General features: G+C 38.2%; 1 protein-coding gene across 10 annotated transcripts in view; it reads left to right on the plus strand.

The window, feature by feature from the left end:
* Positions 1–2015, plus strand: part of HERC3 (HECT and RLD domain containing E3 ubiquitin protein ligase 3) — a 116677-nt gene extending 114662 nt beyond the window's left edge. For all 10 annotated transcript variants that reach the window (XM_019025381.4, XM_055384648.1, XM_019025382.4 and 7 more), the window contains one exon: positions 232–2015. In XM_019025381.4, coding sequence (XP_018880926.1) covers positions 232–440 — 209 coding nt within the window. In that variant the 3' untranslated portion in view covers positions 441–2015. The remainder of the gene's footprint in view (positions 1–231) is intronic.
* The last annotated feature ends 12174 nt before the right edge of the window (positions 2016–14189 follow it).

A 14189-nucleotide genomic window follows, 5' to 3' on the forward strand; every position in this document is an offset into this window, starting at 1 on the left:
TCTTTGATTTTGTGAAATCCCCTAACATTTGTGAGGGCATACATTTGATTGAGGCCTTTTTTCTTAATGGCATCTAATTATCATTCCACAGGATGCATATTGGCACATAAATGTAATTGTACTTCTCATGTAAGCCACAGGGTGTCATGCCTTCCTCTCCTGTTGCCAGAAGGATCTCTGAGATCCATTTCTGTTTGCTTAGCTGCTAATGCCATTTCTTGTTCTCCCCAGTGTTCCTGACAGGCAGCGATCGGATTCCCATCTACGGCATGGCCAGTCTGCAGATTGTCATCCAGTCCACAGCCAGCGGGGAGGAGTACTTGCCGGTGGCCCACACTTGCTACAACCTTCTTGACCTCCCCAAGTACAGCAGCAAAGAGATTCTGAGTGCCCGGCTGACCCAGGCCCTTGACAACTATGAAGGGTTTAGTTTGGCCTGAGGCTTCTCAGCTTGTCCAGTATTTCCCTTCATTCCTCAGTGTCCACATTGAGGCCTATACAGAAAATCATGGGGAGTGATTTCTATTTTTTTATTGTCTAAGTGGGTTGGGACTTTTAAATACTGAGCCTGATTGATGTGTTTCTGGGATTGTATAGCAGTAAACAACCTTTTTGAAAAATTAGAGGTTGGGGATGGGGTGAAAAATTGGCCCTTGTATGGGAGGTGTTTTTGTTTTTGTTTTAAACCAAACTACCCAGTATTCCTTGCACTTGTGAATGTGTTGCACTCTGCTGGATGAAATGGCAGTGGATTTTTAAACTTTAATTTCCCAAATGTCTCAGCCCTGATCTTTTCTCACAGTGCTTCCTTGTCCTTCTCTTAACTTCTCATTCCTCTATAAGAATGATTTAGACTGACCTGTCCTTTCTTATCTGCGCATGCAAGAACATCACCTTCCTCTGTACACTTGGAAATGCCTCTGGCTTGTTGCAGCCCTCCTTTAACCCAAAGGAGGAAAGGACTGCTTCAGAAACTCCCAATTCCAAAAAGCTGAGTCTGGGTCCATTATTTTGGCAGAACTCCTAAGAATTTATGGGAGCCTATATAAACATATCTTGCTTTTAAAAAGTTCTTGAGGGAATAGCAACTTTCCCATGGCTGTGCCTATTTCCTAGACCTTTTAAAAGATGTGCAGAGCAGCTTAGCATTCATTGCAGCTGAGCCTAATTTTTTCTTGCTCATCCTTGTCCCTTTCACAATAAGGTTAATTGATAGACCCACCACCTCTTGCACTCTCGCTTCTGGAGCAAGTTGCATTAACTATTTTGAGTCTCTATATTGTCCAAGAAAAGTAGAAATAATAAATTTACTTTCCCTTTTTCTCTCACCTTATGTCCTCTACCATTTTCTCCTTCCTCCCTTCCCGTATTTTCTCCTTTTCGTACCCTGCGTCCTCCCTGATTTTCCTTTCGTTTCTTCTTTATTTTATCGCATTCTCTGTTACTTGACTCAGTGCTCCCCTCCTCTCCTCTCCTTCTAGTGGATGCATGCAGCCTTTTTTTCAATTTTTATTTAAATTGCAAAATTTTTACTCAGATTTTTTTTCCTCTTCTCTAATTGCTAAGATTTAAGGACGTTCTTTATTATGAAACTTTATCACATTTGAAATGTTTGTTTACAGTGGGATTTTAGGGGGGATTGTGTTTAAATCAAATATATGTATTTTAAAAATAATGACATGCTCAACCTTCCTCATCATGGAGTAAGAAAATTCTACATGATTAAAGAATCCATGTAAGTCTAATTTTAAATTCCTAGTAACTAGAGAAAAGACTTATTTATATAAAATGAAGTATTTATGAACTGTGATAAAGCATCAAATCTTGATGAAGGATTGTAGATTTTTGCTTTTTCTTTTTGTTTTTAAAACTTATTCCAATTGCTAAATTGGTAGTTTTTCAGTCTTTATAAATACAGGATTAAAAATATATATACAGTTATATGAAATGTTTATTTTCTATGTGTGTGCATATAGTTCAATATTATGCAATAAATTTGGTGTTTTAACTTAAAACTATTTCTTATTGTACTTGCAGAATGGATAGCTTGCTTTCAGTAGAAGCATTAGGTCGTATACTCAGATAATCTAATAGAAGGTCAGATTTGATTCCTGCATAAGAAAGTAGAGCCAAGTGCTGCAGAAATGGAGAAGAAAGCAGGGGCAAGAAGCAGATGGCATTAAGGAAGAATGAAGTTTTTGAAGGTTGGGATGGACGAAAAGGTGTTTCTCGTGGAGAGGGATGCTTTAGCAAAGGCTCAAACATTGGGGCATATTTAGGCAAGAGCCAAGAACAGTTCGAAGGGAACATCAGAGGAAATAGGCAAATAATAGTAAATAATGGTAAGTAAGACTTGGGAGAAAGAAGGTAGATTTGGGGCTGAGGAACTAGCCTAACACTGGAACTTTAGTAGTAGCCAAGTAGGATTTGTCTCAATGTTCAGAACCTGAGGGTGATAAGACCTGAGCCGGGTCTTAAGAAGGAAAATGTGGATGGCCTAAATCTGGAGGTATTGAGGTGGGAAGGACTGAAGCAGAAAGACAGGAGCTGAGACAGCAGTGACAGTGGCAGCAGCAGAACTAGAGAAGAGTGTCTGAGGAGAGGTAGGGGGAGTGAGTGGAGGGGGTAGGAGCCTGCAGGGAGAAGGAGGCACTAAAGGTGGGTCAGAGACTGGTTCATTTAGTGATTGGTGATTGTTAGGCCATTTAAGCACACCAAAAGTTTGTGAGACACAGCAAAAGAAAAAAAAAGAAAGGATTTTAAGTAAATTGGTAAAGCAAGTAAAATGTATTGTTTTGCCAGATTAAAAAGGTGGTTTAAAGGTGGTAAAGAGAATAGGAGCTTTCCATTAATAAGCTCCATTCAACAAACATTTAATAATCTACATAAGTGCTACATTTGAGGGGTTAAAAACAAACCCCACTACATTTAATTTTGCACAGAAATTGCCAAATTATTCTAACTAACTTTGAGGCCTCAGAATTCTCATCCATGAAATGAGATTGGATCAGATAATTTCTAAGGTTACTTTGAGCTCTAAAATTTTATAATTCCATTACTGAGAGAGTGCCTGAACATAGAGATACCCAATACATATTTCTAAAGATTTGTTGCATGAATGAAATCTTGTGCTGCTTCTAAAACACTATGATTTTTCTAAGATAGTTTCCTTTTCCCCTTCATTACCAATGCTTTAGAAGACTTACATCTTCTGCATAGGCATTTCTGGATTTGCCTACCCACCTACCAACCTTCCCTCCCCTGAAAACTTTCAGATGCTTCTTCATTGTTTTAGTCATTTACCACTTTAATGAAATTATCTGGCAACTTTATTGTGGTGGGTGGGGATCAATGACAGTGTAATGAGGCAATTAGCAAATTCTGATAGTTCCATCTACTCCATGTGAAAGTCTCTTGATGTTTTATGTGGTACTGTTATTAATAATCCCAGAGAGCAGGGGTTGGCAAACTATGGCCCATGGGCTAAAATGGTTTTTACATTTTAAAAGGGTTGAAAACTTTAAAAATGGAAGGATACATGACAGAGACTGGATGGCCTACAATGCCTAACATATTATCTAGCCCTTTACAGAAAAAAACTTACCAATCCTTATGAGACCAGACTTGCAAAAATTACAGTAACAGAGTGAAAAACCTTCTTGAAGTGTTAGGAGGAACTTGAGTCATAATTTGATGTTGAATCAGAGAGAACAACTGTTTGGGCTTATTTGCCTCAGAGGTAAGAAAATCAAGTTTTAACTAAGATTAACCCACAGAAGTTGATATTAATACTAAGGTTTCGACCTAATAATAACTAACCTGTATTAATTGTGTGCAGTGTACCAGACCCATATGAGATCCTGCACCAACATTTGCTATGCACTAACTAGTTTAATTGCCATTACCAGGGTCCTCCTGGCTCTGCTATTTACTAGCTGTTTGACCTTGGGCAGGTTTCTTAACCTATGTCTCATTTTATTCCTCTTCAAAATGAGAACAGAAATAGTGCCTACCTCATGGAGTTGTTGTGAGGATTAAATGAATTAATGGAAAGCATATAGAATAGCGCTTAGCACATAATAAGCTCTCAGTAGTTAGAATTACCATTATTATCCCAGTTTTTCACATGAGGGAATTAATTAGAGAAAATAGTTGCTCATTATCACAAAATAGTGGGACCTGGACTTGACCATTAATCTGTGTTATGCCCAACTGCTAGAGATGGGCAACAAATTGGACTAAGGCTGCTCAGTAGCCAAATAAAAAGGAATGTTGTAATGTGGCAGGTAACTTCTTTGACCACATATCTGCAAAGACATCGCACTGAGTTCCACGTTAGACATCGCACTGAGTTCCACGTATCTGCAAAGACATCACACTGAATTTTGTTTTGCTGCCAGTGTGCAATTCAGTAGTGATCAGTGCAGTTCTCATGTCATTTGCAGTGGGTCTCAAGTGAAGCTGGAGGTCTCTGTTGGTAGTTAGTAGCCAGGAACCAGGTATACTTAATGCCTTGCATTGCATAGAACAATTCCTCTTTATCCTGCCCAAGATGCCAGTGGGCACTGCTATGGTCTGAATGTTTGTTTCCCTCTTAAAATTTATGTGTTGAAACCTAACCCCCAAGATGATGGTATTAGGAGGTGAGGTCTTTGGGAGGTGATTATATCATAAGGGCAGAACCCTCACGAGTGGTATTCCCTTATAAAAGAGAACCCAGAGAGGTGCCTTGCCCTCCCTACCATGTGAGGACACAGCAAGAAGGCACAATCTGTGAGAAAGTAGGCCCTCGCCAGACACCACTAGTGCTTTGATCTTGGATTTCTCAGCCTCCAGAACTGTGAAAAATGAATTTCTGTTGTAAATTACCTAGTGTTTGGCATTTTGTTATAGTGCCTTGACTGGACTAAGACAGGCCCCTTTGTAAAACACTGAGAGAGGGATGGACTTCATACCCTTTAGGGGATCCTTCTCTGTAGAATTCTTTTTTTCAGAAGACTTTTTTTTTCTTTTATTAATAAGCTTTTTATTTTTGAATACTTTTTTATTGGTACATAGTTGCACGTATTATGGGGTACTTGTGATATTTTGATACAAGCATACAATGAATGCATAATGATTAAATCTGGGTAATTAAGATATCAAAACATCTATCATTTCTTTTTGTTGGTTACATTCCAAATCTTCTAGCTATTTTTAACATACAATAAATTATTAACTATAGCCACCCTATTGTGCTATCAAACAATAGAGCTTATTCCATCTAACTGTTATTTTTGTACCCATTAACCAACCTCTTTTTATCCCTCTCCTCCTAGTATTTGCCCAGCCTCTGGTAACTATCATTCTATTCTCTACCTCCATGAGAGCAACTTTCTTAGCTCCCACATGTGAATGAGAACATGCAATATTTGTCTTTCTGTGCCTGGCTTATTTCAGTTAACATCGTGACCTCCAGTTCCATCCATGTTGCCGCAAATGGTAAGATTTCATTCTTTTTTCATGACTGAATAATATTCCCTCATGTTTATAGACCACATTTTCTTTATGCATTCATCTGTTGATGGATACTTAGGTTGAGTCTGTATCGTGGTTATTGTGAACAGTGCTGCAACAAACTTGGGAATGCAGATGTCTCTTTGACATACTGATTTCCTTTCAAATTTTGGGCATATACGCAGTAGTGGGATTGCTGGATCATATAGTAGATCTATTTTTAGTTTTTTGAGGAATCTCCATACTGTTTTCTATACTGGCACTAATTTACATTCCCACCAAAGGGTGTGAGCATTCCCCTTTCTCTGCATTCCTGCCAGTGTCTGTTATTTTTTGGCTTTTAGATAACAGCCATTTTAACAAGGATGAGATGGTATCTCACTGTGGTTTTGATTTTCATTTCCCTCATTATTAGTGATATTGAGTATTTTTTCAAATACCTGTTGGCTATTTATATGTCTTCTTTTGAGAAATGTCTATTTAGATCATTTGCCCATTTCTAAATCACATTTTTTTTTTTTTACTCTTGAATTGTTTGAGTTTTTAAACATTCTGGTTAATCTTTTATTGGATAGACAGTTTGCAAATATCTCCTCCCATTCTGTAGGTTGTATCTTTACTCTGTTGATTGTTCCCACTCCTGTGCAGAAGCTTTTTAGCTTTATGTAATCATATTTATCTATTCTTGCTGTTGCTGCCTGTGCTTTTGAGGTCTTACCCAAAAATCTTTGCTCAGACCAGTGTCCTGAAGCATTTCCCCAATGTTTTTCTTCTAGTAGTTTTATATAATAGTTTCGGGTCTTAATTTCATCAATTTTGATTTGTTTTTTATACATAGTTGAGAGGTATGGAATCTAGTTTCATTCTTCTGCATATGGATATCCAGTTTTCTCAGCACCAGTTATTGAAGAGGCTGTCCTTTCTCTAATGTATGTTCTTGGCACCATTGTCAAAAATGACTTGGTTGTAAACATGTGAATTTATTTCTGGGTTCTCTATTCTGTTCTATCGGTCTATGTATGTGCCTGTTTTCATGCCAGTACCATGTTGTTCTGGTTCATATGGCTTTGTAGTTTTTTTTTTTTTTTTTTTGAGACGGAGTCTCGCTCTGTCACCCAGGCTGGAGTGCAGTGGCATGATCTTGGCTCACTGCAAGCTCCACCTCCTGGGTTCATGCCATTCCTCTGCCTCAGCCTCCCAAATAGCTGGGACTACAGGCACCTGCCACCATACCCAGCTAATTTTTGTATTTTTAGTAGAGACAGGGTTTCACCGTGTTGGCCAAGATGGTCTCGATCTCCTGACCTCATGATTCGCCCGCCTCGGCCTCCCAAAGTGCTGGGATTACAGGCATGAGCCACCGCGCCCTGCCTGTAGTATATTTTTAAGTCAGGTAATGTGATGCCTTCAGCTTTTTTTTCTCAGGATTGCTTTGGCTATTAGGAGTCTTTTGTGATACATATGAATTTTAGAATAGTTTTTTTTTATTTCTGTGAAGAATTTTATTGGTATTTTAATAGGGCTTGCATTGAATCTGTAGATTGCCTTGGGTACTATAGATATTTAACAGTATTAGCTCTTTCAATCCATGAGCATGGGAAATCTTTCCATTTATTTTTGTCTTCTTCCATTTCTTTCATCAGTGTTTTATGTTTTCATTATAGAGATCCTTCACTTTGGTTAAATTTATTCCTGGGTATTTAATTTTTTGTAGCTATTGTAAATAGGATTGTTTTCTTGATTTCTTTTTCAAATTGTTAGCTATTGGTGTATAGAAATGCTACTGATTTTTGTATGTTGATTTTGTATCCTGTAACTGTACTGAATTTTTCAGTTCTAATAGTTTTTGGTGGAGTCTTTAGATTTTTCTAAATATGAGATCATGTCGCCTGTGAACAAGGATAATTTGGCTTCTTCCTCTCCAATTTGGATGCCGCTTCTTTCTTGCCTAATTGCCCTGGCTAGGACTTCTAGTACTGTGTTGAATAAAAGTGGTGAAAGTGGGCATCTTTATCTTCTTCCAGATCTTTGAGGAAATGTTTTCAGTTTTCCTCTTATTATGGAGACAGAGTCTTGCTCTGTCACCCAGGCTAGAGTCTGGTGGTATGATCTTGTCTCATTGCAACCTCTGCCTCCTGGGCTCAAGCAATCCTCCCATCTCAGCCTTCTGAGTAGCTGGGACTACAGTTGTGAGCCACCCCAACACCCAGCTAATTTTTGTATTTTTTATAGAGACAGGATTTTGCCACATATATGGGCTTTATTGTTTTAAAGTATGTTCCTTGTATACCTAGTTTTTTGAGAGTTTTTATTATGAAGGGATGTTGAATTTTAGTGAATACTTTATTCAGCACCTGTTGAAATGATTTTATGGTTTTTCTTGATTCTGTTAATGTGATGTATTGCGTTTATAGATTTGTGTATGTTATCCTTGCATCCTTGGGATGAATCTTACTTGATCATGTGAGATCTTTCTAATGTGTTGTTGAATTTAGTTTGCTTGTATTTTCTTGAGGATTTTTTGCATCTATGTTCATCAGAGATATCAGCTCATTTTTTTGTTATATCCTTGTCTGGTTTGGATATCAGGGTAATGCTGGCCTCATAGAAGTATTCCCTTCTCTTTAATTCTCTAGAATAGTTTGGATAGAAATGGTATTAGCTCTTCTTTAAATGTTTGGTAGAATTCAACAGTGAATCTGTCAGGTTCTGGGTTTTTTTGTGTTGTTTTGATGTTTTTTTTGATGGGAAGATTTATTACTGGTTCAATCTTGTTAACTCATTGTTGGTCTTACAGGTTTCGTATTTCTGCATAGTTCAATCCTGGTAGGTTATATGTATTTAGGAATTTATCTTTTTTTCCTAGGTTTTCTAATTTGTTGTCATATAGTTCATAATGGTCCTAATGATTCTTTGTATTTTTGTGGTATAAGTTGTAATGTCTTCTTTTTTTCTCTCTGATTTTATTTATTTGGGCCTTCTCGCTTTTTTTCTTAAATAGTCTACATAATGGTGTGTTGATTTTGCTTATTTTTTTAAAAAAACAACTTTGGTTCTTCTGTATTTTTTTTAGTCTCAATTTATTTCTGCTCTGATCTTTATTATTTCTTTCCTTCTACTAATTTTGGGTTTGGTTTGTTCTTGCTTTTCTGTTTCCCTGAGGTGCATGGTTAGATTGTTTATTTGAAATACTTCTATTTTTTGATGGAGATGTTTATTCCTATAAACTTCCCCATTAGAACTGTTTTTGCTGTATCACATAGGTTTTGGTATGTTGTGCTTACATTTTCATTTGTCACAAGGAATTTTTAGATTTCCTTTTAAATTTCTTCATAGACCCATTGATTGTTCAGAAGCATGTTAATTTTCATGAATTTGTACAGTTTCCAACATTATTTCTGTTATTGATTTCTAGTTTTATTCCATTGTGGTCAGAAAAGATACTTGATATGATTTCAACTTTTAAAAATTTGTTGGCCGGGCTCACGCCTGTAATCCCAACACTTTGGGAGGCCGAGGTGGGTGGATCACAGTCAGGAGATCAAGACCATCCTGGCTAACACGGTGAAACCCCGTCTCTAGTAAAAATGCAAAAAATTAGCCAGGTGTGGTGGCGGGCATCTGTAGTCCCAGCTACTCGGGAGGCTGAGGCAGGAGAATGGAGTGAACCCGGGAGGTGGAGCTTGCAGTGAGCCGAGATCGTGCCACCGCACTCCAGCCTGGTCAACAGAGCGAGACTCCATCTCAAAAAATAAATAAATAAATAAATAAAAATAAAAATTTGTTAAGAATTGGGTCTGTCTTGGAGAATGTTCCATTTGCTTTTGAGAAAAATACGTATTCTGCAGCTGTTCGATGGAGTGTTCCGTAAGTGTCTATTAGGTCTGTTTGATCTGAAATGCAATTTAACTCCAATGTTCCTTGTTAATTTTCTGTCAGAATTACCTGCCCATTGCTGAAAGTGAGTTATTGAAGTCCTCTATTATTGTATTGCATTCAATTTCTCCCTTTAGGTTTATTAATATTGGTATTATATATTTGGGTGCACTGGTGTTGGATACATATTACAATTGTTACATCCTCTTGCTGAATTGACCCTTTTATCATTATAAAGGGATCCTTTTTGTCTTTTTTTTTTAATCATTCTTAATCTGATATAATTGTAGCTACTCCTGCTCTTTTTTGGTTTTTATTTGCATGGAATATCTTTTTCCATATCTTCACTTTCAGTCTGGGTGTCTTTATAGGTGAAGTGAGTTTCTTATAGACAGCATAGACTTTGGTCTTGTATTTTTTTAAAAAAATCCATTCAGCCTCTGGATGTCTTTTAGTTTAAGAATTTAATCCCTTTATAGTCGAGACTATTATTGATAGTTAAGGGTTTACTACTGCCATTTTGTTACTTGTTTCCAGGTTGTTTTGTAGATCCTTTCTTCTGTTTTTCCTTTCTTCTTATATTTCTTTGTGATTAAGTGATTTCCTCTAGTAACGTGTTTTGATTCTATGCTCTTTATTTTTAGCACATCTATTATAGGTTTTTGCTTTGTGGTTACCAAGAGGCTTACAAAAACATCTAAGAATTGTAACAGGTTATTTTAAAGTGATAATGATTTAACTTTTATTACAAGGAAAACTATGAAAAATAAACTAGTCTAATCCACCCCCCACATTTTGACTTTTTGTTAAAAAATTTACATGTTTTTATATTGCCTATCCTTAACCAATTTGTACAGTTATTATTGTTTTTAATAGTTTTGTCTTTTAGTTTTCAGACTTTTGATATAAGCGGTTTACTTTCCACATTTACAGTATTCTGATTTTGTCTGTTTTATTACTTTTACCACTGAGTTTTATACCTTCAGATGTCTTGTTTATTTTATTACTTTTTTTTTTTTTTTTAGTAGAGATGGGATTTTGCTATGTTGGCCATGCTGGTCTTAAACTCTTGGCCTCAAGTGATCCGCCCACCTCAGCCTCCCAAAGTGCTGGGATTACAGGTATGAGCCACCATATCCAGCTAGATGTTTTCCTATTACATGTTAGCACCCATTATATTCAGATTGCAGAACTCTGTTTAGCATTTCTTATAAAATGGGTATGGTGTTGATTAATTCCCTCAGCTTTTGTATGTATGTTTGTGTTTCTTATCCTTTGTGTTTTAAGGATAGCTTTGCTGGGTAGGGTATTCTTGGTTGACATTTTCTTCAGCACTTTGAATATAACATCATGCCCTTTTCCTGGCCTGTAGGGTTTCCACTGAGAAGTCTGCTGAAAGCTGTATTGGATGTGATATGTTTCTTTTGTCTTGCTGATTGGAGTTTTTTTCTCTTTGTCTTTGATTTCTGCTAATTTGATTATGATGCGCCTTGGGGAGAATTCCTCTTTCATTTGAATTTGATTGGTGACTTCTCAGCTTCTGTACCTGGATGCTGTTCGTCTTTCTCTAAATTTGGGAAATTTTCAGCCATTCATTCTTTAAATATACTTTCTAGGCCTTTTTTTTCCTTGTCTGCTGTGGGAATTCCAATTACATGGAGGTTAGTACACTTGATGGTGTAACATAATTTTTTGTAGGCCTTCTTCACTGTTTTCATTCTCTTTTCTGTTTACTCCTCTGACTGGGTAATTTCATATGTTCTGGCTTAAAGCTTGCTAATTATTTCCTCTGTTTAATCAAGTCTGCCGTTAAAGCTTTCTCAGGAGTTTTTCAGTTCAGTTATTGTATTCTTAGTTTTAGGATTTCTCTTTGATTTCTTTTAATTTTTTCTATTTCTTTGTCATTGTCTCTTTTTGTTTCTGGATTGTTTTTCAAATTTCACTTCCCATTCTGGGGAGGACTTACACTGAGCACCAGAACTAAACGACTGTACTGGAATGAACTTGTTGCCCTGTTGTCATTTCCAGTCTCGCAAAGGCACAGTGAATATCAAAAATTAAATGATGTTCTGGAACTAAATTGCTGCCTTGCCATTGTTTCCTTGTCTGGGGAAGACTTATAGCAAATACCAGAGTTTAAATGCTGCCCTGAAACAACACTGCTGCCCTGCTGTTGTTTTCCAGTCTGGGGAAGACTTAAATGGGCACTGGAACTTAATCTCGACCTTTTAGTTGTTTCCGAGCTAGAGGAAGGCTCCACTCACGCACCTGGGATTTGTGGAAAACTCAGCTGGGGATTTGGGCCTTCCTCTGGATTGTGCCCCTGAGGCACTATGGTCCTGGCCAGTTTGTTTAACTTGGCATCCCCACTGATCAGAATGCTGAGATCAGCTTTCTGTGATGAACACCCAGGTCATTGTTTCCAACTCACCCCAAGTAGTTAAGCTTTCCTGACACTCCCAATGGTTCTGATCAAATAGGACCAGAATGGACTTCGCATGAAGATTCCTAGACCAGTGGGGAGATTGAATATTCACCTCCAATTCCCTCCTTCACTAGCAACCATGGGTCTAGGGAAAATCTCTGTGAATGGTACTATGCCAGCTTAGGGGAAGGGGTGGCACAGTGTTAAATGACTGTTCATCCTACCTGTCATGGCTTCTCTCAATTCTGTGTGCCTTGGTGGTTTCTCTGCTTCCCCCGAGTTCTGGTGTATTCATGGTGGTATTCTTGTCATTGAATGGTTTCTAATTGTATTTTTGTCAGGGACGTGACGCTGGGGGATTGTCTGTTCCACCATCTTGCTAATATCACTCTGAAACTCTATTTTTGAATAATTTTAGATCTATAGAAAAGTAGCAGAAATAATACAGAGTTATTTGATTTTTCACTCAGTATCCCCAAATGTTAACATAGCACCATGGTAGAGTTATCAACACCAAGGAACCAATATTGGGAAATTACTATTCATGAAACTTCACTCTTTTTTTTGGATTTTACCAGTTTTTCCACTGATGTCTCTCCCAAGGTCTGATTGAGGATCCCACAGTGCATGTATTTCAACAGGCTTTTAGTAAATATTGGGATTCCAGGCTTTGTCTCTGGCTAGATATGAAAGTACAAATCCTCTGTGCCCCTCCACCTCCCCAGACAGTCATGCTGTACAATCTTGGGACATAGGGTAAAGTGAAGGGCCTCTTCGGGCAGGCAGGTAAGTCATCAGGCCACTCCATGGGCCCTGGGAGACCATCAGCACACAGTTGGGCCCTTCCTCAGCAAGCAGCTCTGTGTTCTCAGCAGTAGGAATGAGTAAGCATTGAGGCCTCAATAGTTCGCAAAAAGCAGATCTTCCTGTGGGAAAAAATACTTTGAATAAGGAAGAAAAAGGAGATTTGTATTATATAAGTTTGGCTGTCTCTAATTTAAAGAAAGTTAAACTTTATTGCACAACGACTACTAGTTCTTTCTTCTTCTTCTTCCTTCTCCTTTTTCTCCTGTCTCCTCCTACTTCTCCTTGTCCTTCTTTTTCTCCTCCTCCTTCCCTTCTCCTCCTCCTCCTCCTTCTCCTTCCCTCCTCCTTCTTCTCCTCCTCCTTTTCCCCCTTTCTCCTCCTCCTCCTCCTTCTTTCTTCTCCTCCTCCTTCTCTTCTCCTCTCCTCCTCCTTTTTCTTCTCCTTCTTCTCCTCCTTCTTCTCTTCCTTCTCATTCTTCCCCTTCTTCTTTTCCTTCGTTTCCTCCCCGCCTCCACCTCCTCTCAAATTTAGTTTTCCACGGAATCCCCCGTCCTTTGGAATTTTTTTTTTTGCTTAGTATCTGTTCATTTCTCCCAGAATCATAGTTTGGAATTAATGGACACATAGTAGTTAATCAGATGATAGAGATTAAAGTGAAGGGAGGCATACACTGGAATAGCAAAATATATTTGCAGTGAAACCCAATGAATAGAATACTTCATGTTAGGGTCAAGTATTGGAGGAAAAACAAATACTTTCATTAAAATCAAAGCTACTCTTCAGAATTTCATTATTTTCTTTTAATGAGAAATGTATGTGTTGGTCGTCTTGTCGTCTTTGACTCTTAAAATGCAACCAAGCAAATTTTAAACTATATCTCTAAAGTGCCTAAGTGCGATGCCTACGTTACCTTTAACTTAACTTCGTTAGTGGCAGAGGTTCCATGAGTTATGAGTACTCTGCTCTGTGAATATCTCCATTTTTGAGGTGCCTTTGTGGAGTATTGATAGGGACCATTCCTGGGCTCCACTTACAGACTTCTGTTGGGGAATAGGATCTCACAAAGCAGAACAGGAGTTTGTGATAAGGAAGAGGACAAAGAGAGCAGGTCCGTGTGTTCTTCAAAAACGGTGAACATTATCCTACTGATTTTGGACCAAGGGAGTTCTCCAGTGGGAAGTGACACAGAACCTACCACAGTGCCTTCCAATCCAGGTTTTTGGTAATGAGTGATGAATGAATCCCATGAGAGCAGAGCCCCGTGGAGCGGGTGGCAAATGTTGCTCTCTGACTACAGTTCTCTGCTTGGGGATGCTAACACAGACTGCCTCAGATGCAGGCAGGGCTGCTTGTCCACACTGATCAGGCATGGATTTGCATTAACATCTGTAGTGCCCTTTACTTGTGCAGTGAGATACTGGGATATACAACAGAATAGGTGCTGGAAGAGGCATCCACTACAGTGTGGGCAGACTCTTTGGATCTGTATTAATAACAGCCTCTCCCATGGATTAGCTAGTCCAGGCTTTGGTGCTTTATTTCCTCCCAAAATAATGGAGTGTGTACTCCTTAGTTATGTGTAGCA

This window comes from Gorilla gorilla, chromosome 3 (assembly GCF_029281585.2).
Source record: "Gorilla gorilla gorilla isolate KB3781 chromosome 3, NHGRI_mGorGor1-v2.1_pri, whole genome shotgun sequence".
Taxonomy (NCBI): Eukaryota; Metazoa; Chordata; class Mammalia; order Primates; family Hominidae; genus Gorilla; species Gorilla gorilla.